This window comes from Bos taurus, chromosome 26 (assembly GCF_002263795.3).
Source record: "Bos taurus isolate L1 Dominette 01449 registration number 42190680 breed Hereford chromosome 26, ARS-UCD2.0, whole genome shotgun sequence".
Lineage (NCBI taxonomy): Eukaryota > Metazoa > Chordata > Mammalia > Artiodactyla > Bovidae > Bos > Bos taurus.
Window position 1 is genome coordinate 42298306 of NC_037353.1, and position 24545 is coordinate 42322850.

A 24545-nucleotide genomic window follows, 5' to 3' on the forward strand; every position below is an offset into this window, starting at 1 on the left:
CTTGGGGGAGGCTGTCTTAGACTTGTTTGGGTTGTCTCTCTCCTCCTTTACTTCACCTGCCCGCGTCTTTTCCAGCATCATCGGTGGCAGCCTTGGCCCAGCCCCTACAAACAGGCACTCTCTCAGGGCACATGGAGGTGGGGGACGAGTTTGCAGTCTGAGGTCTGGCGTCAGGCGAGCTTTTCCCACTCTGAGCCGTCTGGGAGACTGTGCCGGAAAGCCAGGAGCTGCCAGACCTTGAAAGTGCCAGTGCGGACTGGAAATCGAGGCCAGGCTCCCCGGCTCCGCCCGGTCTTCCTCCTTTATTCAGTAGGAGCCGAAAAATGGGTCACACGTAACTCTCCTCCATTTTGCTTTTTTATTTCTCTGCAAAAGAGAGAGTGTTGTGGTCCTCCATCCAATTGTGAATTAAAAAAAAACAAACAAACACAAAAAACAGTTGCTACCTGTGAATATTCAGATTTTTGCCACAAGAATGGGGCTGAGGGCCTTTGGCCCTGGGACCCTGGGTTCCAAAGCTGTGTCTTTTTTCTGTTGCGTGCTTCCTGACGTTTGCAGACAGTGGCCCTGATGATGTACAGGATTTCCGGGTGGATTTTAGCCCTCAGTCGGCCACCTCGGCCTCAGTCAAGTGATGCTTCTGTCTCCCTCCTGTGCGTTTTCCCTGCAGGGCTCAGAGAAACCTAGCTGCACGGGCCCCTCTGCCCTGGAATTTGCAGTCACAGCACTGATTAGAATGGGGGTCTGATTTCCTGGAATGTGCAAGGTCTCGCTTCTGTCTCTGCTGCCTCCACGCTCCAGACCAGCACGGGGCCAGACTCCGCATTGGAGCCATGGCTGACACATGTCCTCGGAATCTAATGGAGCGGGGCAGACAGAATGCAGTCGCTCAAACTGAAAACATGGAGAAAATGAGTCTGGCAAGGCATCTTTGCCACCTTCGCTAGGTGATGCTTTTTTCTTCTCCTCCAGGCAAGTGCTCTGCCAAAAAGGAGGCCCCATCCTCTTTGCGGACTTCCCAGGTAGCTCAGCGGTAAAGAATCTGCCTGCCAATGCAGGAGACATAGGTTCAACCCCTGGTCCAGGAGGATCCCCTGGAGAAGGAAATGGCAACCCACTCCAGTATTCTTGCCTGGGACATCCCATGGATGGAGGAGTCTGGTGGGCTACAGTCCATGGGGTTGCAAAGAGTCAGTTATGACTCAGCAACTGAACAACAATCCCCTTTTCACATCCCAGGTCATTATCCATTAGGAACCTGTTTAAGTCAGTGTCTCTCATGACCCTCAGGGGGAAGGTAGTCCAAGGTCAGTGGAAGAGGAGGAGGCATCCTGAGCTCCTCTGGCGCCCTGGCTCCTTTACCTGCCGCCTGCCTGCTGTTCCTTCTCCCCCTCAGCTGCCAGTCCTTCTCCTCCTGTGCCCCTCGAGGTAACGCTCAATCCATCGTGCACCCTCACAAAGAGAGCTTTGCTCAGTGAGAAAAGCATCCTTGTGCCTCCCCGGGATGTGGACCAGCCGCTCTCCCAGCTGTGCGGTGTCAGGTTACTTAACCGCCTGCCTCCTGGTGCAGCTCCACGCGCCTACATACCTGGTCCAGCTGGGGCCCTGGGTGCCCACACTCCGCCAGAGGTGTGGAGGCCCGCCATCCAAAGTCCTGATGTGGGGGGCGGCGTGGCAGGGCTCGCCGCTCACGGTAAAGCTCAGTCTTTCAGCTTCTGTCTCTCCACGGTGCCGGCGGCTTGCCTTGGCCTGCAGCCCTCTCCCTCTCTCGGGTCTGTTCTGGCTCCGTCAGGAGCTGGGGGGCCTTTGGCTCAGGGCAGTATGATGCCCGACATCCCTGTCCCCCACCCCTACCCAGCCTTGCCAGGATCCACTTGGCTTCGTGGTAAAGGTTCTGAGCAGTGAGTGGAACCGGACGGGTGAGACTGGGCCGCTGGGCCCATGTGGATGGTGTGCGAGTGATAATTTCCTCCTGGGGATGAGGGGCCCTCTCTCCACTTGGGCCTGGATTTATTTACCAAGCAAGTAACCTCTTTGTAGTTACCTTTAATCTTGCCCTACTAGGGACAAAGAAATGTTCACATGTGACCCTGGGACCCTCTATAGATGAATAAGGGGACAGCCTTGGGCATACACCTGCTGGCAATACATTCCGAGGGGTCACTGGTTTCTAGGCCTGAATCTAGGCTGGTTCTTGGAAGATGGGGGCTCCAGAGACTGGCCTCCTATGGGGCACACCCTCTTGGGGTACTTTGACTGTGGGAGGGTGGCTGACAGGTGAGGAGTGCATCCCAGACCCCTTACTCAACTGAGCTGTTTCTAAGGCTATTTAAACTTTCCCTGACACCCACTGCAAGCCTGCTGTGCTTGCTCCTTTATTTACCGTTTCTGAGCCTATGGGAGACTGGCTGGCTGTGCCTGCTGGTGGCCAAGAGAAATTTCCCAAGGCTTCCGGGCAGACAGCAGTGGTGGGTCCAAGCTGGCATCTCAGGGGTAATTACTCCTCCTGGTCCTTCCAATGAAAATGGAAAGGTTTTCCAACCTCTGTACAATGCATTTGTACCCTTGCCTTAATAAGAACTTTGATTACTTATGCCCAGGTACTCTCAAGGAAGAGAGGGCTGGACCCAAAGTGCTCCGGGGACTGCGTCGAGTGCAGGAGAGCCAGCCGTGCAGGACGGTGGCTGCCCTGACTGGTCTGCCACAGCCCCTTGGCGAGTAGACCCTGGACGAATCCAGCCATCATTTTGTCTGAGTTCCTTTCTTCCTATTTTGTCCTTTCCCCTTTGTTGGTGTTAACTCACTGAGTCGTGTCTCACTTTGTGACTCCAGGGACTGCAGCATGCCAGGCTTCCCTGTCCTTCACTATCTCTGCTCAGACTCATGTCCATGGAGTCGGTGATGCCATCCAACCATCTCATCCTCTGTTGTCCCCTTCTCCTCCTGCCTTCAGTCTTTCCCAGCAGCACCAGGGTCTTTTCCAATGAGTTGGTTCTTTGCCTCAGGTGGCCAAAGAATTGGAGCTTCAGATCCAGCATCAGTCCTTCCAATGAATATTCAGTGTTGATTTCCTCTAGGATTGACTGGTTTGATTTCCTTGCAGTCCAAGGGACTCTCAAGAGTCTTCTCCTAGCACCACGGTTCAAAAGTATCATTTCTTCTTCACTTAGTCTTCTTTATAGTCTAACTCTCACATCCATACATGACTACTAGAAAAACCATAGCTTTGACTATGTGGACCTTTGTGGGCAATGATATCTCTGCTTTTTAATATGCTGTCTAGGTTTTGTTGAAATTTGCCTTCCAAGGAGCGAGTGTCTTTTAATTTCATGGCCACAGTCACCATCTACAGTGATTTTGGAACCCAAGAAAATAAAATCTGTCACTGATTCCAGTTTTTCCCCTTCTGTTTGCCATGAAGTGATGGGACCGGATGCCATGATCTTAGTTTTCTGAATTTTGAGTTTTAAGCCAACTTTTTCACTCTCTTCTTTCACCCTCATCAAGAGGCTCTTTAGTTCCTCTTCACTTTCTGCCATTAGAGCGGTATCATCTACATATCCGAGGTTGTTGATGTTTCTGCTGGCAATCTTGATTCCAGCTTGTGATTCATCCAACCTGGCATTTCACAAGATTTACTGTACATAGAAGTTAAATAAGCAAGGTGACAATATATAGCCTTGTCGTACTCCTTTCCCAATTTTGTCAGTTGTTCCATGTCCAGTTGTAACTGTTGCTTCTTGACCCGAATACAGGTTTCTCAGGTGACGTGTAAGGTGATCTGGTCTTCCTTTCCCCTATATGCTATCAATTGTCAGGACCGGGCTGTGCTATGATTAGTAGTCTTTAAAGTGTGACCGTCTTTGTGTGTGCTTGTAATCAGTCGTGTCTGACTCTTTGTCATCCCATGGACTATAGCCTACCAGGCTCCTCTGTCCATGGCATTTTTCAGACAAGAACACTGGAGGAGGTTGCTATTGCTTCCTCTAGAGGATCTTCCTGACCCAGGGATTGAACCCATGTCTCCTGTATCTCCTAGCATTGTAGCCAGATTCTTTACCCACTGAGCCATCAGGGAAGTCCATGACTATGCAGGAGACGCAGGAGACGTGTGTTCAGTCCCTGGGTCTGGAAGATCCCTTGGAAAAGGAAATGGCAACCCACTTCAGTATTCTTTCCTGAAAAATCCCATGGACAGAGGAGTCTGGTGGGCTACGTCAATAAGGTCACAAAGAATCAGACACAGCTGAGTGTGCACGAACCATCATGACAATATTTGGTGGCATTTAAAGTTGAAGAAATTAGGTGAAAAACCACAAATGAATTCTTCCCTTTCTCTGTGGAGCCAGGAGGGACCTTGGAAGCCCCCAGTTGAGCCTCCATGTTTTACAGTGGAGGAATCTTCGGCTCGAGGGGCTTGCCTGAAGTTGTGCGGTTTGCCTCGTGGAGAGTGAACTGGGCCAGGCACCTTGGATCATGGGAGATAGACACCTGCCTTCCAGCACACGGGGTGCTTCCTCGGCTCCTAGACAGGCTGAGTCTGCCTAGGCTCAGCCAGACGACGGCATCATCTCCAGCAGGTCCTGAGCAGTGGCATCGTAGCAGAGCAGTGTTGTTGTTGTAGTCTTTAATTCAAGTTTTGGTAGATTTCCCTAGTTGTCTGGAGCTTTCACAGGGTTGGAATGTCTTAGAGACCATCACTCCTGCCCTTCTTAGTTTTCTGTTGCTGGTGATAAAGGACCACAAACGAAGCAGCTTTAAAACCACCCAAAGTCGTTATCTCGAGTGACATGAAAAGGTCCCCAGGCACAGTTCCCTCTGCTCATCGCTTCCCTGGGCTGAAACTGAGACATTGCCCAGGCTCAGGATTCTCTTCCAAGCCCACTGGTTGTGGACAGAATTCACCTCTTAGTCTTTACAGTGAGATCCCCGTGTTGTCGCTGCCTCCAGATCAGGGAGCTACTGATGCTTCTCAGCTTTTCACAAGCACTTTGGATTTTAAATCAGATGAGGTTGGAATATAGGCAGGGTCTGCTTCATGGGTGTGTAATCTATTCAGAAGGACCCCCACTCCTGACTTAATGCTCTGCTCACCATCCTGGAGTTCTTGATAATTTTGAAACAAGGGGGTCCCTGCATTTTCCTTTTGCCCTGGGCTCTGCAAATTATCTAGCTGGTTCTCAATGTGGGACAGGGCATTAAAATGCCAGTGCTTTGACCAATCTGCTCCTGCAACTGATTTGAATTTTGAGAACATGCTGTTCCTGTTGAATAAAGGGGGATTTATTTCTTTTCCCTAGAATACACTGCGTTCTGTTTTCCAAATTAGCCCTACTTATCAACCCTGTGGAGAATTTGGAAAGCACGATTGTTCTTGCTGGAAGCGAAGGTTGGCTTGTTAATCCTAAATCCTGGCTCTGAGTTCTCAGGCCTGGAAGTGAGAAGCTGGTTCCCACAACCGCAGGGGCCTCAGGGGGCTCTAGGCTGGGTGAAAGACCGCAGAGGCAGAGCAAAGAGCTCCTGCTAGGCAGCCAGACAGATGGGGTCGGCCTCCCGCCTCTGCTGCTCGCCAGCTCTGAAACTTTGAGCATCGTGCTTGACTTCTGTGATCCTCCGTCTCCCCATCTCTGTAGATTGGGGGTAACAGCTTCCTGCAGGCTTGCAGGGATAATTAGAGAGAACGGGTATTCAGGGCCTAGATTTGCGCTTGACACATGCATAGAAGATGCTCCGTAAATGTATAGTTGTATTCTTATTGCTGCTATTTATTGCCAAGATTGAAAGCTGGGTGGGATTTGACTTGCTGTAGGGGAGGAGAATCTGTATGCTGGCCAGGAAGGAAAATGTGTGTGTGAATGCAGGACGTGGGGTGGACTGTGGTGTTTTTGGAGGCTTGGTGAGAGGTTTGCACAGGTGGAGAGTGTGCATTAAGGAATCTTGGGAGGTAGAGTTGGGGACTCATAGCCACATGATGGAGGGAGTTGTGGATGAGATGGGGTTGGCCATGGGTGCCCTGCAGTAATTTCATGCACCCCAAGTGGTAATTACTGAGGGGAGACATTGAAAACTGACCTGCCTGAATTAGAATGTGCAAGTGGGATTCTTAAAAGCTTCAGAAGTGCAGAGGAAACTCTGGGAGGCGTGGAGATGCCCCTGGAAGGCTGAGTGCAGGGCGGAGAGCTGGGAAGTGATGACCCAGCCTGTGGCTCGGAGACGTGGGGGGTTTAGCGCTTCTTGTGCTTCTCATTCAGGAATGTTCTGGGGTTGGAGTCCAGCTTGGTCTTCCTGTCTCTCCCAGGAAACCGTCTCTTTTTGAAATTTTTAAAAATTGTTATTTATTTTTATTTTATTTTTTTGCCTCCTGGCATGTGGGATCCCTAGTTTCCTGGCCAGGGATCAAACCCGAACCCCCTGCATTGGAAGCACAGAGTCTTAACCACTGGACTGCCAGGGAAGTCCCCCTGCAAACCATTTCTGTCCTAGGGTAGATAACTAGACACAGAAGTGACTTCAAAGCACCTAACTGTATTTATTAATTAAACCCAAAGAAAAATGACCTCCTAGATTTACTTTCCCTGTAGCCATATCCCTGAATGTCCACAGCAGTCTGACAGGATGGGAGATGACAGAGGGAAGGAGACAAGGTTTTAACCAACTGCAGTTTAAATATTTCACTTCTGCAAATTTTCCAGAAGCTTTTGACAACTGAATGCTTTGCTAGGGCCCTCATGGGGCAAATGCAGGCTCTAGGCCAAAACCTTGTCTACCTTCCCTATAAATCTTCTACTTTGATTATTGTAGCTGTGCTAGACTGCAGCATTATCCACTGGAGACAGCCCAGGAGACCAGGCTGAGGTTCCCATAGTTTCATGGTTTGTGGACACTGGGTGTCTTAGTAATTGCTCCAAAATCACTGTAGATGGTGACTGCAGCCACGAAATTAAAGGACGCTTGCTCCTTGAAAGAAAAGCTATGCCAGCGTATTAAAAAGCAGAGACATTACTTTGCCGACAAAGGTCCACCTAGTCAAAGCTATGGTTTTTCCAGTAGTCATGTGTGGATGTGAGAGTTGGACTATAAAGAAAGCTGAGTGCTGAAGAATTGATGCTTTAGAACTGTGGTGCTGGAGAACACTCTTGAGAGCCCCTTGGACAGCAAGGAGATCCAACCAGTCAATCCTAAAGGAAATCAACCCTGAATATTCATTAGAAGGACTGATGCTGAAGCTGAAGCTCCAGTACTTTGGCCACGTGATGCAAAGAACCAACTCATTGGAAAAGACCCTGATGCTGGGAAAGATTGAAGGCAGGAGGAGAAGGGGAGACAGAGAATGAGATGGTTGGATGGCATCACTGACTCAATGGACATGAGTTTGAGCAAGCTCCAGGAGATGGTGAAGGACAGGGAAGCCTGGTGTGCTGCAATCCACCAGGTCACAAAGAGTCAGACATGACAGAGCGACTGAACAACGACACTGGGCCAAAAGAAGGAGCTGACAGTTCCATTTATCAGATAATTAGGTCTCAACAACTTAATAAGTTTTTGTGTCCTTGTAACATAGTAGTCACCCACTCCAGTGTTCTTGCCTGGAGAATCCCAGGGATGGGGGAGCCTGGTGGGCTGCCGTCTATGGGGTTGCACAGAGTTGGACACGACTGAAGCGACTTAGCAGCAGCAGCAGCAGCAACATAGTAGTCATTTGACAAAAAAAGGAAAAGAAAGAGGGATTTCCCTGGTGGTCCAGCGGCTAAGACTCTGCCCTCCCAGTGCAGAGAGCTTGGGTTTGATCCCTGCTCAGGGGAACTAGGTCCCAGATGCCATAACTAAGAGTTTGCATGCCGCAACTAAAGATGCCGCAGGCTGCAACAAAGATCGCAAAGATCCCAGGTACCCAACCAAGACCCGGCACAGCCAAATAAACAAGAAAGAAAAATGACATTTTAATTTTATTAGTCACTATCCACAATTACTTACAAAATTAATACAAATGATCTATGTGCACTCACTGGGAGCCACACAGCCTCTCAAATCTTAGATTCAGATTGGACAGTTCCACGCATTTCCAATTCGACATTGATTTTTGCATGGTATTTGCTTTTAATCACAGAGACCACCACCACCCGACATCCAGATTCACAAACATACAGAATCGCTGAAAAAAGGTAACGCAATCTGATTTTGAGATTGTGAACTGCCGAGAGCTTGTGCTGAAGGTGTCCAACAGTGTTTTCCCAGGAAACTTGAAATATCCTGGGAGTTTGCTATGACTCTCTGGGGTGTCTCTGGGCTGAGTTTGAGAATGAATGCATTAGGATTGGAAAGATTGCTTCCTACTTCACACCTTATCTTTACCTGAGTGTTTTGCCTTAAAGATGAAAGAAGCACATGTTTTAATGTATTTAAAGCACCTGTGCAGCTGTGTGCCAAATCTTTGGAGAGAGGCACAGGTAGAAGTCTGTCCTTTGATTCATAGACCCCTCACTGCGATTTTCATTTTCACTGCAGCCAGTTTTCTTCACTGTGATAACGTATGTCAAATACTTAACTTACTGCCTGGCCTTTTCTCAGTAAACACTTTATAATGGAAGTGTCTGCTATTCTAATTTTTTTTTTTTTTACAAAAATATTTATTTGGCTGTGCCAGGTCTCAGTTGTGGCACCAGGGGATCATTACTCTTTGTTGAGGTATGTGGAATCTAGTTCCCTGACCAGGGATCAAACCTGGGCCATAGATCAATTTTGGGAAAATCGATAGTTTAATAAGAGGGAGTCCTCTGACACAATATGATGTCTCTGTCCATGTATTTACATTTTCTTTATTTCAGCAGTGCTTTGCAGCTTTCGGTGTACAGGTCTTGCACATGTTTTATTAAACATTTTCCTAAGTATTTAATGGGCTTCCCAGGTGGTGCTACTGGTAAAGAACCTGCCTGCCAATGCAGGAGATGCAAGAGACATGAGTTCAATCCTGAGTCAGAGTCATCCCCCAGAGAAGGAAATGGCAACCCGCTCCAGTATTCTTGCCTGCAAGACTCCATGGATGGAGGAGCCTGGTGGGCTACAGTCCATGGAGGTTTCAAAGAATTGGACATGACTGAGTGACTAAGCACAGCACCCAAGTATTTAATATTTTTGGTGGTGTTATAATTGATATTTTTACAAATTTCAGTTTCCAGTTGTTTACTGATAATGCATAGAAATACAATTGATTGTACATATTGACGTGTTACCCTGTGATGTTAATAAACTCACTTATTCTAAGTCGTATATTTATAGATTCTTTTTTTTTGTAGACCCTTAATGTCACCTGCAAATAAAGACAGCCCTATGTTCTCCTTTCCAATCTCTATGCCTTTACATTTCTTTTTATAATTAATTATTCTAAGACTTTAATAAAATATTGAATAGAAGTGGTAAGAATAGATGTCCTTGCCTTGTTCTAACTTTTAGCTGTGTTTGCTATGCTCAGTCACTCAGTCGTGTCCCATTCTTTGCAACTCTATGGACGGTAACCCGCCAGGCTCCTTTGTCCATGGAATTTTCCAGGCAAGAACATTGGAGCAGGTTGCCATTTCCTTCTCCAGGGGATCTTCTAGACCCAGAGATAGAACCTGTGTCTCTTGTATAGCATTTATTTTTTCACCATTAAGTATGACGTTAGTTTTAGGGATTTTTGTTTTGATCTCTTTTGTCAAATTGAGGAAAGTCTCTTTTATTTCTAGTTTGCTGAGGTTGGTTTTATTTTTTTAAATCATGAATGGATGTTCAATTTTGTAGAGTCTTTTTTTTTTGTACCTATTGAGATGATTGTTCAGATTTTCTTTTTTAATATGTTAATATGTGGAGTTGTAAAAAGTTGGGCATAACTGAGCGACCGAACTGAACTGAATAGTGAATTACTTTGCTTGATTTTCAGATGTTACACCAACTGTATTTATCCTTTCCTTGGATAAACCTCACTTAATCATGATATGGTATCCTTTTTATTATATTGATAAATTCTACTTGTTAAAAAATTTAAGGACATTTAGTCTATGTTCAGGCTTCCCTTGCGGCTCAGATGGTAAAGAATACTCATAATGCAGGAGACCTGGGTTTGATCCCTATGTTGGGAAGATACTCTGGAGAAGGGAATGGCAACCCACTCCAGTATTCTTGCTTGGAGAATCCCATGGACAGAGGAACCTGATGGGCTACGGTCCATGGGGTTGCAAAATTAGGACATGACTGAGCAACTAATACAAGTCTATGTTCATACTGGGTATTAGCCTATAATTTTCTTATAATATCTTTGGCTTTTATATTAGAGTAATGTTGAGTTCATAAAATAAGTTGGACAGTAGTTTCCTTCTTCTGTTTTTGGAGAGAGCTTGTGAAATGTTAGTATTGTTTTTTCCTTAAATGTTTGGTAGAATGCACCAATGAAGTCCTATGGGCCTGACATTTTCTTTGTGGAAAGGTTTTTAACTACAGATACAATTTTTTTTACTAGATATAGTATTGTTTGGGTTATCAGTATCTTATTGAGTGAGTGTTAATAGATTATGGCTTAAAAAAAATCTGTCCATTTTATCTGAGCTGTAGAATTTATGTGCATGATTTTGTTCATGATATTTCCTTATCATACTTTTAATGTCTGTAGAATCTGTAGTGATGCTCCCTTTTTGACTCCCTACGTTGGCCATTTTTTGTCTTTTATCTTTTTTACATTAATCAGAAGTGTAGACAATACCTTACTTTCATGCTTCTGAGTTGCCAGCTTTCTATAAATGGCTGGCCATTACTGAATGCCAGCCAATTCTAGCTTTCTGTGATAAGGGAGCAGCTAGAGGTTCCAGGCCTTGACTCTGCTTGAGATTTCCCAAGTTCATTACCTTCTGCCATGTCAGTTCTGGCCTAATTAAACAAGGCCCTCACTTAGCAGAGGGAGTTATATTTGTCTTCTGGGGCAGCTTGGTTGCTCCATGGGAATCTGAGAGTGCAACTGGGCTTCGGTTCAGGCGAGGCTCTTCTGCTGACCCAGCTCTCATCTAGCTCTGCAGTGGCTATGGGGTGCTCTTGCAAGCTGGGGAATGGAGGTGCACATCAAAGCCAGAAAAACTGGCTTACCACACCGTTTCCCTTTGCTCTCTGCCTCTGCACTCCTCCTGTTAGGAGGAGTCTCCAAGACATACACAAATTTGCCGAGGTTGGGAGAGGGGTTCTCTGGACATATTCACCTCTCCCTTTACTTTTCTGCTGTGCTACAGAGGTAATTGGTGCTCAACCCTGTCTGGAGCTGCCTACTGAGCACCTCTGCCAGTTCTTTTTTTTTTTATTTTTAAGCTGTGCCATAACTTGGCCAAGCACTTTATCATACACAGTAGCTCATAAAGTCAGTGACAAAAACATGTGGAAGTAGGAGACTTCCTTGTGGTCAAGTGGTTAAGACTTTACTTCCCAATGCATGGGGTACCAGTCAGTCCCTGATTGGGGAGCTAAGATTTCACATGCTTTGGGGCCAAAAAAACCCCCAAAACATAAAATAGAAGCAATATTGTAAATTCAGTAAAGACTTTTGAAAAGTGGTCTATATAAAAAAAAATCATTAAAATAAAAAATCATACATACACACACGGAAGTAGATGAGCTTTGCTGGTAGCTCAGTTGGTAAAGAATCCTCCTGCAATGCAGGAGACCAGGGTTTAGGTCAGAAAGATCCCCTAGAGAAGGAAATGGCACCCCACTCCAGTATTCTTGCCTGAAAAATCCCATGGACAGAGGTCTCTGGTGGGCTATACAGTCCATGAGGTCACAAGAGTCAGAGTGAAGACACAACTTAGCAACTAGACCACCAGATAAGACTTGGAGGAATCTTCCACCTAAGGTCACACAGCTAGGACCAGGTGTCTCATCTGATCCTTCTGAGACCAGAGCCGGTGCTGTGACCCATCCTCCCCATGCTGAGTGGCTTGGATGCCCCAGCTCTCTATCTCCATCACTCAGAGAGTGGGTCATGACAGAGACAGGTCCATCTCTGGAATTCTTCACCCAAGTTGACCCCTCTGGGAGGAAGATGGTTGACTCACAGTTGAAATCACAGCAGATGGGGCCAATCAGGGTTTCTAAAGACCATGAGGCAGCAGCAGCAGCTTCCTCTAGTTTGATGGACAACTTCTAAATGGAACCGGACTCTAACACTCAGTCTAGCTGCTCTTAGTGATCCTTTTATTCCTCATTTGAAAATTGTGTTTGGAGAAGGCAAACACTTCTTTGGTTTGACGTTTTGCCTATCTTTGGACTACTGGTTGATCCTGCTTTGGTTCAGTTGTTTCTGCTCTATTTATTTCTCCCAATGACACGGATCTACCAATGATAATAGAGGTAACTCATTGCTTTTTCATCTAAGCTGCACAATTAAGGCTTGTCCCTTGGGCTTCTCAGTGTGGTCTGTGTTCCCACAGCCCCTCTGTTCTGTTTACTCATCTGCAGAATTAGGCAAGTCTTGTGATGCTGAAGCTGAAACTCCAGTACTTTGGCCAGCTCACGTGAAGAGTTGACTCACTGGAAAAGACCCTGATGCTGGGAGGGATTGGGGTAGGAAGAGAAGGGGACGACAGAGGATGAGATGGCTGGATGGCATTACCAACTCGATGGGCATGAGTTTGGGTAAACTCTGGGAGTTGGTGATGGACAGGGAGGACTGGCGTGCTGCAATTCATGGGGTCGCAATGAGTCGGACACGACTGAGCGACTGAACTGAACTGAACTGTGCCCGATCTCAGATTCCACAATCTCTTTCTCTTGCTGTAGCATGTTGGAATGAAAGGGAGAGACAGGGATTAGATCATAGAATGCTGGAGTGGGAATAGACTTCACAGCTCATTCTAGAGGTAATTGGCCCCATTTTACAGACGGGGAAATGGAGACCACCCAGTAGGCTGTGGCTGGAACTTGGGCCTTCTAGTGTCCAAGCTGGCTCTGGACACTGCTCTCCCATGTTGCTGTCCCAGGTGGATAGACCCTGGAGCCCCTTTCTCTAGTGTGTGTGAGAAAGCAACTGCTTCTCATTTTAGCTGGAAAAACCCATGCTCATTTTCATCCCTGATGTGGGCAGATTCTCCCAGGCCTTTGTGGGAAGTAGAAAGAGGAAGCGAGGGGATGATTTTTAGTGGCAGGGCTCTAGTAACTGTCCTTGTAAGGTTCTCAGAATCCCCACACTTCCCTGGGGTTGCTGGTCTTGTTGGAGTTAAGCCTTCTTTTGGCTTTTCCCAGGGAGCAGGTCCAAGGAACTCCAGAGGTACTTGTTTACAGCTGTCTCTGGGTGATGTTCGCCAGGTTCTGAGTAGTGGAGAAATGTTTCTATCCCCTTATTTATTTCTCCTATTGGAGAACTTGGAGAGACACACCAGTTAAATCACCACAACTACCTGGAATCCTGGGAGGATAGCAGATATGTTTGGGGCTGGAAATGTTGTATTTTTGCTCAGTTTGTTTTTTTTGTTTTGTGATTCATACACTCTATGAAGGAAGTTTAGTGTCTATGTAGAAGTCATTTATTATCTGTGAGCCTCAGTTTCTCTAAAGGTTGTTGTTGTTCAGCTGGTCAGTTGTGTCTGACTCTTTGTGACCCCTATGGACTGCAGCTTGCCAGGCTTCCCTGTCCTTCACCATCTCCTGGACCTTGCTCAAACTCGTGTCCATTGAGTCGGTGATGGCATCCAACCATCTCATCCTCTGTCAACCCCTTCTCCTCCTGCGTGCTATCTTTCCCAGCATCCAGATCTTTTCTAACAAGTCAGCTTTTCACATCAGGTGGCCAAAGTATTGGAGCTTCAGCGTCAGCCCTTCCAATGTATATTCAGGGTTGATTTCCTTTAGGATGGACTGGTTTGATCTCCTTGTAGTCCAAGGGACTGTCAAGAGTCTTCTCTAGCACCACAGTTCTAAAGCACATGGGAACAATATCCAATTTTCCTCTTCCACAGGAAGGGGATCATGCTGCTGCTGCTGCTAAGTTGCTTCAGTCGTGTCCGACTCTGTGCGACCCCATAGACGGCAGCCCACCAGGTTCCCCCATCCCTGGGATTCTCCAGACAAGAACACTGGAGTGGGTTGCCATTTCCTTCTCCAATGCATGAAAGTGAAAAGTGAAAGTGAAGTCGCTCAGTCATGTCTGACTCTTAGTGACTGAATGGACTGCAGCCTACCAGGCTCCTCCGTCCATAGGATTTTCCAGGCAAGAGTACTGGAATGGGGTGCCATTGCCTTCTCCGAGGGGATCATGAGGGAAGGTTTTCTGGTAGTATCATATGAAAGGGTCCTGAAAACCAAAATAACAAAAATGATGCTACTGTAAATTTGCTGAGCTAGTTAATCTTGCCTAGTATTTGCAGACCTTTCCTATACCTTAGAAAAATCAAGCTGTGCATAAAGGGAGTGGATTCCAGCCCTGAAATAAAGCAGTGCAGATTCCAGGAGCTGGGACAGAGAGGGGCCCTTTGGTTTTCGATGGTCTCTCACTTCCAGGAGGGAAAGTTGGGAGAGGCAGGCTGGTCCCCAAGATGTCCCTGTGCCCAGGGGTATAGAACTGAGAACTGAGGTCCCTGGTGGGGTCACACAGCCACTGGGGATGCCTGTGGATATGCAGTTCCAAGAGCCATAGAGGACTTGAGCATGTCACAGGTTTCACAGCCTGGAGCAATGGCCGTACCCCAGGCATGGAGGCGCTGTGTGTGTGTGTAGTGTAGGAGTGCATGTATGTGGGTATATGTGAACGTAACTGGGTCTGTGTGCGAATGTAAGAGTGTGTGTGTATATGAAGCTGTGTTTCTATAAGAGTCAGATGGAGTTTGTATATATGTGTGTGCATGAGTGTGTGGATGTCTTTATATGTGTGTATGTGTGTGTACATGTGAGTGTGTGTGTGTGCATGCTCATGAGTATGAGAGTGAGTGTGTGTATATGTGTGTGTGAGCATGTATTCATAAACGTTTAAGTGTAGGTGTGGGCTTTAGTGTGTGTGTGCGTGTGTGTGCGTTGGGGGTGGGCCGCACAGACCCTTTGTTCGTTAGCGGCAGTTTTGCAGGCCAATGGTTTCCTTTGAAACTTCAGGCTTCTTGCGAACCCCACTGTGTGAACGGGGAGAGAGGCAGACCAGGGCCTCTCAGACCATCTGTGGTGAAGGATCAGGGTTCCTTTCCTTGTTATTTCCTACCCATCACGGATCAATACATTCATGCAGCTAAGTCGCTTCAGTCGTGTCCGACTCTGTGCGACCCCATAGATGGAAGCCCACCAGGCTCCCCTGTCCCTGGGATTCTCCAGGCAAGAACACTGGAATGGGTTGCCATTTCCTTCTCCAATGCATGAAAGTGAAAATTGAAAAGGAAGTCGCTCAGTTGTGTCTGACTCTTAGCGACCCCATGGACTACAGCCCACCAGGCTCCTCCATCCATGGGATTTTCCAGGCAAGAGTACTGGAGTGGGGTGCCATTGCCTTCTCCGCAATACATTCATAGCATACACTAAAAATGAATTACTACCAAGATGTAATAAGAAAAGACACAACCAGCCCCATTAAAAATTTTTTAGATTTCTGTGTCAAATTTCTTTATAGGTTTCTGGAATCTCCCTGTGAGTCCCTTCCCCCCAGGCCGGGTGGCAGTGTGGCTGGCAGAGCGCTGGGTGCAGCCCTGAGCTAGATTCACAGCTGAGGCAGAGAGAAGGGGAAGGCAGGGTGTAGGATTCTTGGCTGCAGACTGACCTGGAATCCCTCTGCCATCCAAGCAGAGAGACTAGGGGTATCACCAGGTGGCACAGGTTTGGGGTCAAAGTAAGAGGCTCAGACCGCCTCTGCCACTTGGGTACCCGCAGAATGGGGGCTCGGTATCCCAAGTCTCCAGTAGCTCATTTCTGAGTCAGGTGCTATGGGTGCGTGCATTGGGTTGGTGGCAACTAACCTCTTGCCTTCCTCGAAACCCTCTGTGTGATCTGTGATAGCTGGCTTTGCAAATGCCCATGGTATGGGGATTCCCTAATTATAGTGGATATGTTTACATAAAGAATTTTGGTCACTGGATTTTTCCCTTTTTTTTCCCCCAATAGAATCAAGGCATCTTTTGGCCTGGGATGTCCTGGGGTGGGAGGAGTGAATGATTAATTAATGATTAATGGAAAATTGCTTTGGGGACAGACAGAGGGGAAGACCCTATCTGTGCCTTTGCCTTAGTGCTTATTCATAGTAGCCTCTTAAATCTCTAACATCTGATGGGCATCTCATCAGAAACAGCTTCAACCCCTCCCCTCGACAGCGGTGGTATGCTGAGGAGGGCTGCTGTGTGGTTCTGGGGGAGTCGGGGAAGGGACACTGGTGGACGGTGCCATGTCAAGGTGACCCTTGGGCCACCCGCTGTTGGGAATAATAAAGGAGGCCCAGGTATCTGCTGATGCCTCTGGGTCAACATTTTCGTGATGAAACAGTTGAGACCAAGGAAGCCAAGCAAACAGGTCATCTTTGGTGGGTGTTGCTGTCTCATCTGGGGCTTCCCTGGTGGCTCAGTGGTAATGAATCCACCTGCAATGCAGGAGCCGTAGGAGATATGGGTTCGATCCCCAGGCTGGCAAGATCCCCTGAAGAAGGGCATGGCAACCCACTCCAGTATTCTTGCCTGGAGAATCCCATGGCCAAAGGAGACTGGTGGGCTATAGTCCATGGGATCACCAGGAGTCAGACACGACTCAAGTGACTTGGCACACACGCACGTGCATCTGAGTGGGCATTTCTTCAAGTGCGGGAAGGATCTTTGTCTCTGAGCCCAGGTCTGGGGTCTTGTCTTCACCCTCCTTTTTTGGTTTTTCTGACCCACAGCACAGAGCACAGGATCTTTAAGTGTCTTGCCTTTGTTTCTCTTCTTAGGTCAGGAAGATCCCAACAGTCTGCGCCATAAATACAACTTTATTGCCGATGTCGTGGAGAAGATAGCTCCTGCCGTGGTTCACATCGAACTGTTTCGCAAGTAAAGAGCGCCTTCCTTTTTTTCCCCCAGTCTCCGAAGCTCCCACCTAAACTGCTGCCATAAGCAAAACGTCAGAGCTCTTTCTGAGACACTTTAGAGTGTCACTGAATACAGTCCTACAAGAAGATAAGCTCTTCTCCCTTGGGATGTTTTCCTGTTTGCCCATTGAAAGCTACATTCTTGACCCTTCTAAGATGTTTTAAGAGCCTCTGGTTCTGAAGAGATTCCCTAAGAATATTTTCTAAGTGGAATTTTGGGATGCGAATAAAAGTCAGTCTAACATTCTATTTTTTAAAGTTTAATAAAGCCATTGGGCAGAGTAACAATTGCTAGTAATAGGTGTGTGTTGCTGTTATAGAACTGATACATCAATGTGTCAGAGGGTCGATTTTAAATGTTTCAGCTTTAATCGGGTACTCGTTTTGGTTCTAGGCTTCCTTTTTCTAAGAGGGAAGTGCCAGTGGCCAGTGGGTCTGGGTTCATCGTGTCCGAAGATGGACTGATTGTGACAAACGCCCACGTGGTGACCAACAAGCATCGGGTCAAAGTCGAGCTTAAGAACGGTGCCACCTATGAGGCCAAAATCAAAGACGTGGACGAGAAGGCGGACATTGCCCTTATCAAAATCGACCACCAGGTAGGTGTGTTCCCCACCTGCAGGACCAAGTTCTCAGGTGCCTTGGCTGACGCTTGGCTAAATCCGGAGAGGTCAAAAGACACCAGAACTCCCTGATTTCATGAGTTTCTCAAGTGGGATGGAACCAGTTAGGTCTGGATCAAAGGAGAGCATTTGGGAGATGCTGAGTGTGGCCTGGGGTGGGGAAAGGGTGGGATCTCATGGAAGCTTCTTGAATAAGCAGGCCATAAGATCAGAGTTTTAATAATAGCGTTCTAAATTTTTATCAAAGCAGTAGGCTTATAAAGAAATGAATAGGTAAGCAGTGAAAACTGAGTTTCCGTTCCATTCCTACCCCTCAGGCAACTGTTGCTACAGATTTGTGTTCCTTCGTGCACTCACCATGTATAGAGAATTTACTGGGTTTTGAAGTTAACCATCATTAGCATGGAAACAACTACTCTGAAAACAAACCAAGTCTCCCAAACTGGGCTTTTGCAAAGTTACTACATGTGTTTTAAAACAGTACTTCACACTCAAAAGAAGTTTTGGAAACCTTGAATTAAAACAAAGCTAACGGATTTTGTCCTCATAGCGCTTCTCAAAGCTTTTCATATGCCGATGTGCATAGGACCCTCCTGCAAGAGTGTGGCTCTGAACTACAACTACCTGAGCGCAGAATTTTTTTTTTTTAATTGAGATGTAAAGAGCTCAGTTTGGGAAATGGCTTGCTTTCTGTTGAAATATTCTCCTTGTAGTCATTTTTGTTCTGTTGATTTGTTTAGCAAAATCTTCATGTGTGTGTGCTAAGTTGCTTCAGTTGTGTCCAACTTTATGCGACCCTATGGACCATAGCCTGCCAGGCTCCTCTGCCCATGGGATTCACCAGCAAGAATACTGGAGTGGGGGGCCATGTCCTCCTCCGGGGGATCTTCCCGACCCAGGGATTGAATCCGTGTCTCTTACGTCTCCTACATTTGGCTGGTGGGTTCTTTACTGTTAGAGCCACCTGGGAAGCCCAAAGTCCTGGCTGAAATCAAGTCCAGTTTTTATTAGACCATCAACAGTTCCCACTTGTTGGTACGTCGATAACAGACGTTTGGTTTGCGAAGCGGCAGGTACCTAGCGAGATTGTGTTTTCTGGTTTCTCCACACTTTGTCATTTTTTAGACTTCATCTGGAAGGAGGAATCGGGATAGATTGGAATCTTGCTTCTGGACCAGGAAGAGGTCATAAACTGAGAGGCAGAGAGCGGTCTTCTTTTCCAGTTCTCAGTGTCTTTTACCTGATCTGGGCTGTGAAGTCAGACCATGGTGAAATAGCATGGGCTGTTTTCGTTTGTGCTGTTGATCAGAGCAGAAACAGGCCCGGTGCCCAGCGTAGGTAACTGACCTTTAGAGAGGTCTCGATTGCATACTATTTCTGTTAGGTTACCATGGGGATTTCTGTAACAACTCATCTTTCAAAATGTGTTTATGGGTCATAGTATAGTCGTACTAACTTCTACTTGATGAGCTCCAAAACTGGACTAGGCTCTGCCTTCGTTTATAACTTTGACCTGTTCTGTCAACGGCTTTTATCATTGCCATTTTACATAGGAAGGAATAGGGATTCAGAGAGCTTAAGTCACCTCCCTGAGACCACATAGCTAATACTGTGGTGAAATTATAGCCTCCTAAGCTGGCCAGGGGTCTTCCCGCAGGAGACGTGGTTCGGATCCCTGGGTCGGGAAGATCCCCTTAGAGGAGGGCATGGCAACCCACTCCAGTATTCATGTCTGGAGAGTCCCATGAACACAGCAGCCTGGCCGGCTGCGGTCCATAGGGTCGCAAAGAGTTGGCCACGACTGAAGCGACTGGGCACACACACGCAAGCCTGACAGGCTCCCCGAGTGCCCAAGCCGTGACTATGAGGGAGGGATGAAGCCTGACCTTTTGGTGTGATGAGATGGCTCAGCTTTAAATAACCCACGGGGAGGTTGGCACACCCTGGTGTAGGATCATACAGCTTGCAAGGTGTCCAGGATGTGGTAGTCTCACCGGAAGGAGGCTGGCCAGAATAGCACATCCTGTGGCCACACGCAGGACTCAGCTCCCCCGAGCCCTGGGGAGGCAGCCAGCCGTGCGGGCTCTCTGTGCGGGCAGGGCGCTGGTCTGGACCCTGCGTGAGCTGCTCCCGCTGAGTAATTTCATGTTTGGCACACATGGGCACATCCCATGCAGCTGCTGTGGCCGGGGGATATTCTTTTCAGCTTCTGAGCCGAGGTGGAGAGCGGGTTCTCCTGTCATCCCTGGCAGGTCCTGGCAGGATGTGGATTATCTTGATGGACCAGCTTTGCAGGGTGTTTCTAACCTGGCTCTTGCTGTTCCCGGGAGGCTAGCCTTCCTGCCAGCAGCAGGCTATTTGAGATGAGTTTCTAGCCCCAGAAAAAGGAGCTTGAAAATTTAAAGTCGAACTAATGTGGCTTTGCAAAATGGAATCGGAAATGAAAGGATATTAAATTGCAGACACCCACACAGGAGACTGGTTTCCACTGACTAAACTGCTTTTTTTTTTTTTTTGCTGATAGTAGTTGGAAGTGGGGAGAGTGAAAACATCTCTTCCAGCTCTTTCCATTTTGTTCCCTTAGTCGGAGGATTGATTATTTAGGGGAGGGGGGCAGGGACTGGTTTGTAATGAGGCTCAGTTTGGGAGGAGCCCCTTGATTCAGTGAAGACTAAGGTGCCCCAGCGCAGGATTTTATAAATGTGTCTGCAGTGCTGGGGGTGGGGGTGGGGGCAGTGAGCTTACCCTGCACTGTGTCACCTCGGGAGCAAGAAACAGAGCAGGGGATCTCAGAGGAGGCAGAACAAACGCAGCAAAACTTGGACTTGAGGATCGAACTCATTCTGAATGCTTGCCATGTGAGATCATGGCTCAGTCTCCCCAGGGCCATTTGCTCATGACCCACTGAAACTGGGGTGACTGCCCCCCACATACACCAGCCCAGTGGTTAACTTGGTGCCTTATAATCTGGGCCCATCTCCTCCCCAAGTGCCAGGATTCATGTGAAAGGCTCTCCATCACTAACCCTGAGACCCTCCTTCCTGAGTGCACTATTCCTGCCACTGTGAATGAATGGAAATTACTAGAGACACCTGTGGTCACTGCCCACGTCTTCTGGGCGCAGAGGCCAGCATCTCCTTCTGGATCTATTTCTGTCCCCCCTGGACAGTCTTGTGGGGGCACCAGTCACGGCACAACCCCCCCTCCCGGGGCTATGGGACACAGGATCCATCAGACCAAGCAGATCCTTTGCTTGGAGCAGTAACTGGATGCCAACCACAGGAAAATGACGAGGAAGCCGGTGTGGCCCCTGCCGCCAGGGACCCCCGGGCTGTCTGAGCTCCTGCCTTTTCAGAGCCTGATCAGCCAGCCTACTTTCCGTTTCATTCTTCAAGGCCCCCTCACATCTTCTATAAACCCGCCTCGGCTTGAGCTTGCCAGAGACATTTCTGGGCTTGTGACCAAAGAGCGTTTTTGCTCCTCACTGCTGAGCGGGCTCGTGTGCACTCACTTCCCCTGCTGAGTCTGAGCAGGGGAGAACCTTTAGGGGGAACCTCCCTGAGCAGGGTGCCTGCCCCTGCCAAGCTGGAGCAGGAGGGTGTCCCCTCCAAAGGCAGCCTGCCTGCCCAGACATGTCTTTCCACTGCCCTTTCCTCGGGGCCACAGACGGGGGCCAGCATTTGCCCGGGGCCCGGGAGGTGGTGCCAGCTGCAGGAAGGAAGGACAGTGTGCATGCAAACAGTTTAATAGAAAGCAGCTTTGAGGGCAAACTAGTTCAGCCTCAGATAAAAACGGATTCCAAAATGTGTTGAACATGACGCTGGCCGTGTGTGCAGAACACTTAAAAATTTTTTCTCCAGAGGCTGTGTTTTGTTCATGCAGCTTTTTTTTGCTGAGTAGTTCAGGAAAAGAGAGAGAGAGAAACATATTTGGTTTCTTTAGGTCAGAGTGCAGGACAGAAATAAGTACTGGGGATATACTGAAGAAGGTAAGAAAAGTAACTTTTGTTGCAGCTGTTTTTCCAGCTGTGTTGATTAGGACACAGGAAGGGGAAAAGCATCTGTACCCGCCCCCCCAACCCGTCCCTGCCCTGCCACCCCATCCCAGGACTGCAACTTTCAGATTGGGTCCTGTCTGTCTGTATAAAGCCCTTCACACTCTCTCTGTGCTTATGGAGAAATCTTAACGACTTAACCAGAGATTTGAAGGTGTACCCAGCCTGTTGGGGGTCCCGTTTTACCCTCCTGCACTCTTCTCTCTACACCTCCCCCATTCTGCTAAGCCCCCACTACTCCACACCCCCACCACCTCCCTCCCACAAAGCAGGGCTGTTCTCTAGGGACCCGAGTCTTGCCTTCCCTGGGGTGTCCCCCTTCCAGCTCCTCCTTAGGTGACCTTCCGGTCCTTCAGCGTGTGTGCATGCTAAGTCGCTACAGTCACGTACAACTCTTCGCGACCCCACAGACTGTAGCCCGCCAGGCTCCATGGGGATTCTCTAGGCAAGAATACTGGAGTGGGTTGCCATGCCCTCCTCCAGGGATCTTACAGACCCAGGGATCGAACCTGTGTCTCCTGCATTGCAGGCCGATCCACTGAGCCCCTGGGGAAGGCCCCGGTCCTTCAGGCCTCAGGTTAAATTCTGTTCCCGACAGTCCTTCCCTGACACCCACCCAGGGAGGGTCCATGTCCCTGTCCCCCCTCCTCACTCTGGGGATGCATAACCCCGGAGGGGATCTCACGCCACTGTTCTTATTTCCCTCCCAGTTGTCGTGTTCACTGTGGATTTCAGTTTCTCTCTGCTGCTGGGGTGTGAGGGCCACAGCTGTCTTAGTCACTTGTCTTGTTGTAGGGGCTTAACAGCCGTGTGCAGAGGATGAATTCAGAGTCCTCTGCTCAGAGGAGGCCAGGCTGGCTGCTTGTGGGCTTCGGGGGTGGGGTGGGGGGCAGGAAGGCGCTGGGGCTCCTGCAGTGGCTGCTCCCCACTTTCGGAGGAGGAGGGGACCACGCAGCAGGCGGGCTGCAGAGCAGCACCTCCGACTCCACCCCAGACTCCACGAGGCCAGTGTTTGTCTGATTCCTGGAGTTGGGACAACATGTGGTCTTGCCGGGCCCCAGGGGCTCTGTGGTCCTTGGTCACTCAGAGCCTTGGGAGCAGTGAGGTTTCCTGTGGGCACCTCTCCCTGACGCCAGCACCCCAGGGGATATTTGGAAGTGGGCTTGTCCTGTCCTATGAAGTGGTTTTCTCCCTGCACCTCCAGGCCAGGCCTGCGACTGTCCGCCACTGTGTTTGGGCCAGATGCCACCTACTGCTGTTTGCAGTGGCTGAAGGTGACACCTCTGGGCTTGGGGGGCTGCTCTGTGGGCAGAGGGTCCTTTTCCTGTTGAGCTGGCTGCTGGGGCCAGAAGATCTGACACCCCCCGACTGTGAAATGTAGAACCCACATGGTTCTGGGAGAGTGAGGGTCCCAGACCCTTCACCCCTGAGTCTCAGGAGCTGCTGAGCAGCTCTGGTCTCTCTCCAGGCCTGTCTCTCAGAGCCTAGCCTGCTGGTGGCAGACCTGCCCCGACTTCTCGGAGCAAGGAGGGTCCAGGTGACCCGGGGACGGTGGCAAGGGAGGGGAGCGGCGGGTGCAGGCGTGACTCATGCCCCCTCCGTCCCTGCCCCCGCCTCCAGCCAGTTCTCCTCAGACAACCTGATTGTCAGAAGGCGCTGACTCAGCCGCCTGAGCTTGTCCAAGAGTGAATCAGATAACACAGGGCCCGGGCTGGCCTGGCTCCCCATCTTCTGGAGCCTGTTACTTCTCCTCATAAAGTAACCAGGAGCTCCCAGTACCATAGCTACCCTGGTATTTTGTTTCTGTGTTTTTCCATTTTGAATTCTTTTCTCCACTCCCTCTGTCCTGGGCGTTCTGTGGTCTCTCCTCTTTTTTTCTCCCTGAACCGAGAGGCTGGCATTGCATTGGCTACAGAGGCCGCAGACTCTTCTCGATGTTAAGAGGCTCCTGTTACTGTATTGATTTTTTACCATTTTTAGGGGGATGCAGATCAATATTTCATTAGATGACGTCAATCCAGACGCTGGATTGGAAGCCGGCATTTTTGCTCTGGGTCGGCCTTCGCCCAGGGGCTCATGGGGACGAGGCTCCTCGTTGTTCTGATTGCAGCTTCTCATGGAATGTGAAAATATTTCAGTTCCCCAAACCATCAAAAACCAGAGCCCTAGTGTGTTTTCTGGCCCCATTTCAAGAACTTAGTTGATTGTTAAGGAAATTCTTTGGCTATGTTTTTCTCTTAATATGGTAATGTTTTTTTTTTTTTTCACTTTGGTGATTTCTCTTTAGGGAATTCAACCAAGACTATTATTTATGGTTCTGGCAAAGCAGTTCCCAGGTTGTTGGGACTGAATTTGTAGGTGTCCCATGGGGAACGTCCCCTTCACTGAGGGGGAAGGCATGCACTGGTTCCATTCGCTAATTTTGTTAGTGTGTGGCAGTGTGTTGGGACCCGGCGTTGGCCAGCTGTGACCTGCGGTCCAAATCCGGCCCTCCATTTGCCTTTGCAAATAAAGTTTTATTGAGACACAGCCATACCCATTTGCTTTGGTAGAGTCTACAGCTGCTCTTACTGGTCAGCGGCAGAGTTGAGTAGTTGGGATGGAGGCCACCTGGTCCATGAAGCCAACAGTTATTACTTTTTGACCTTTCACAGAAAAAAATTGCCAACTCCAGTGTGAGATGATTAACACCTTGCTCTAGAGGAGCCAAATGTGCTTGGACTGAAATATGCTCTTTAGATCCAAGTGAGGTGAAGCCCGAAGTAACACAGGGGAAAGGGCAGAGAGGCTGATCTCATTTGCTCTTGTGGGGACTGTGCTTCTTCTGAAGAAG

At 48.5% G+C, this 24545-nt stretch overlaps 1 protein-coding gene across 1 annotated transcript in view; it reads left to right on the forward strand.

The window, feature by feature from the left end:
• HTRA1 (HtrA serine peptidase 1) overlaps positions 1-24545 on the forward strand; it is a 57531-nt gene that overhangs the window by 12669 nt on the left and 20317 nt on the right. Inside the window, exons 2-3 of the mRNA NM_001282082.1 lie at positions 16898-16997; positions 17430-17634. Coding sequence (NP_001269011.1) covers positions 16898-16997; positions 17430-17634 — 305 coding nt within the window. The remainder of the gene's footprint in view (positions 1-16897; positions 16998-17429; positions 17635-24545) is intronic.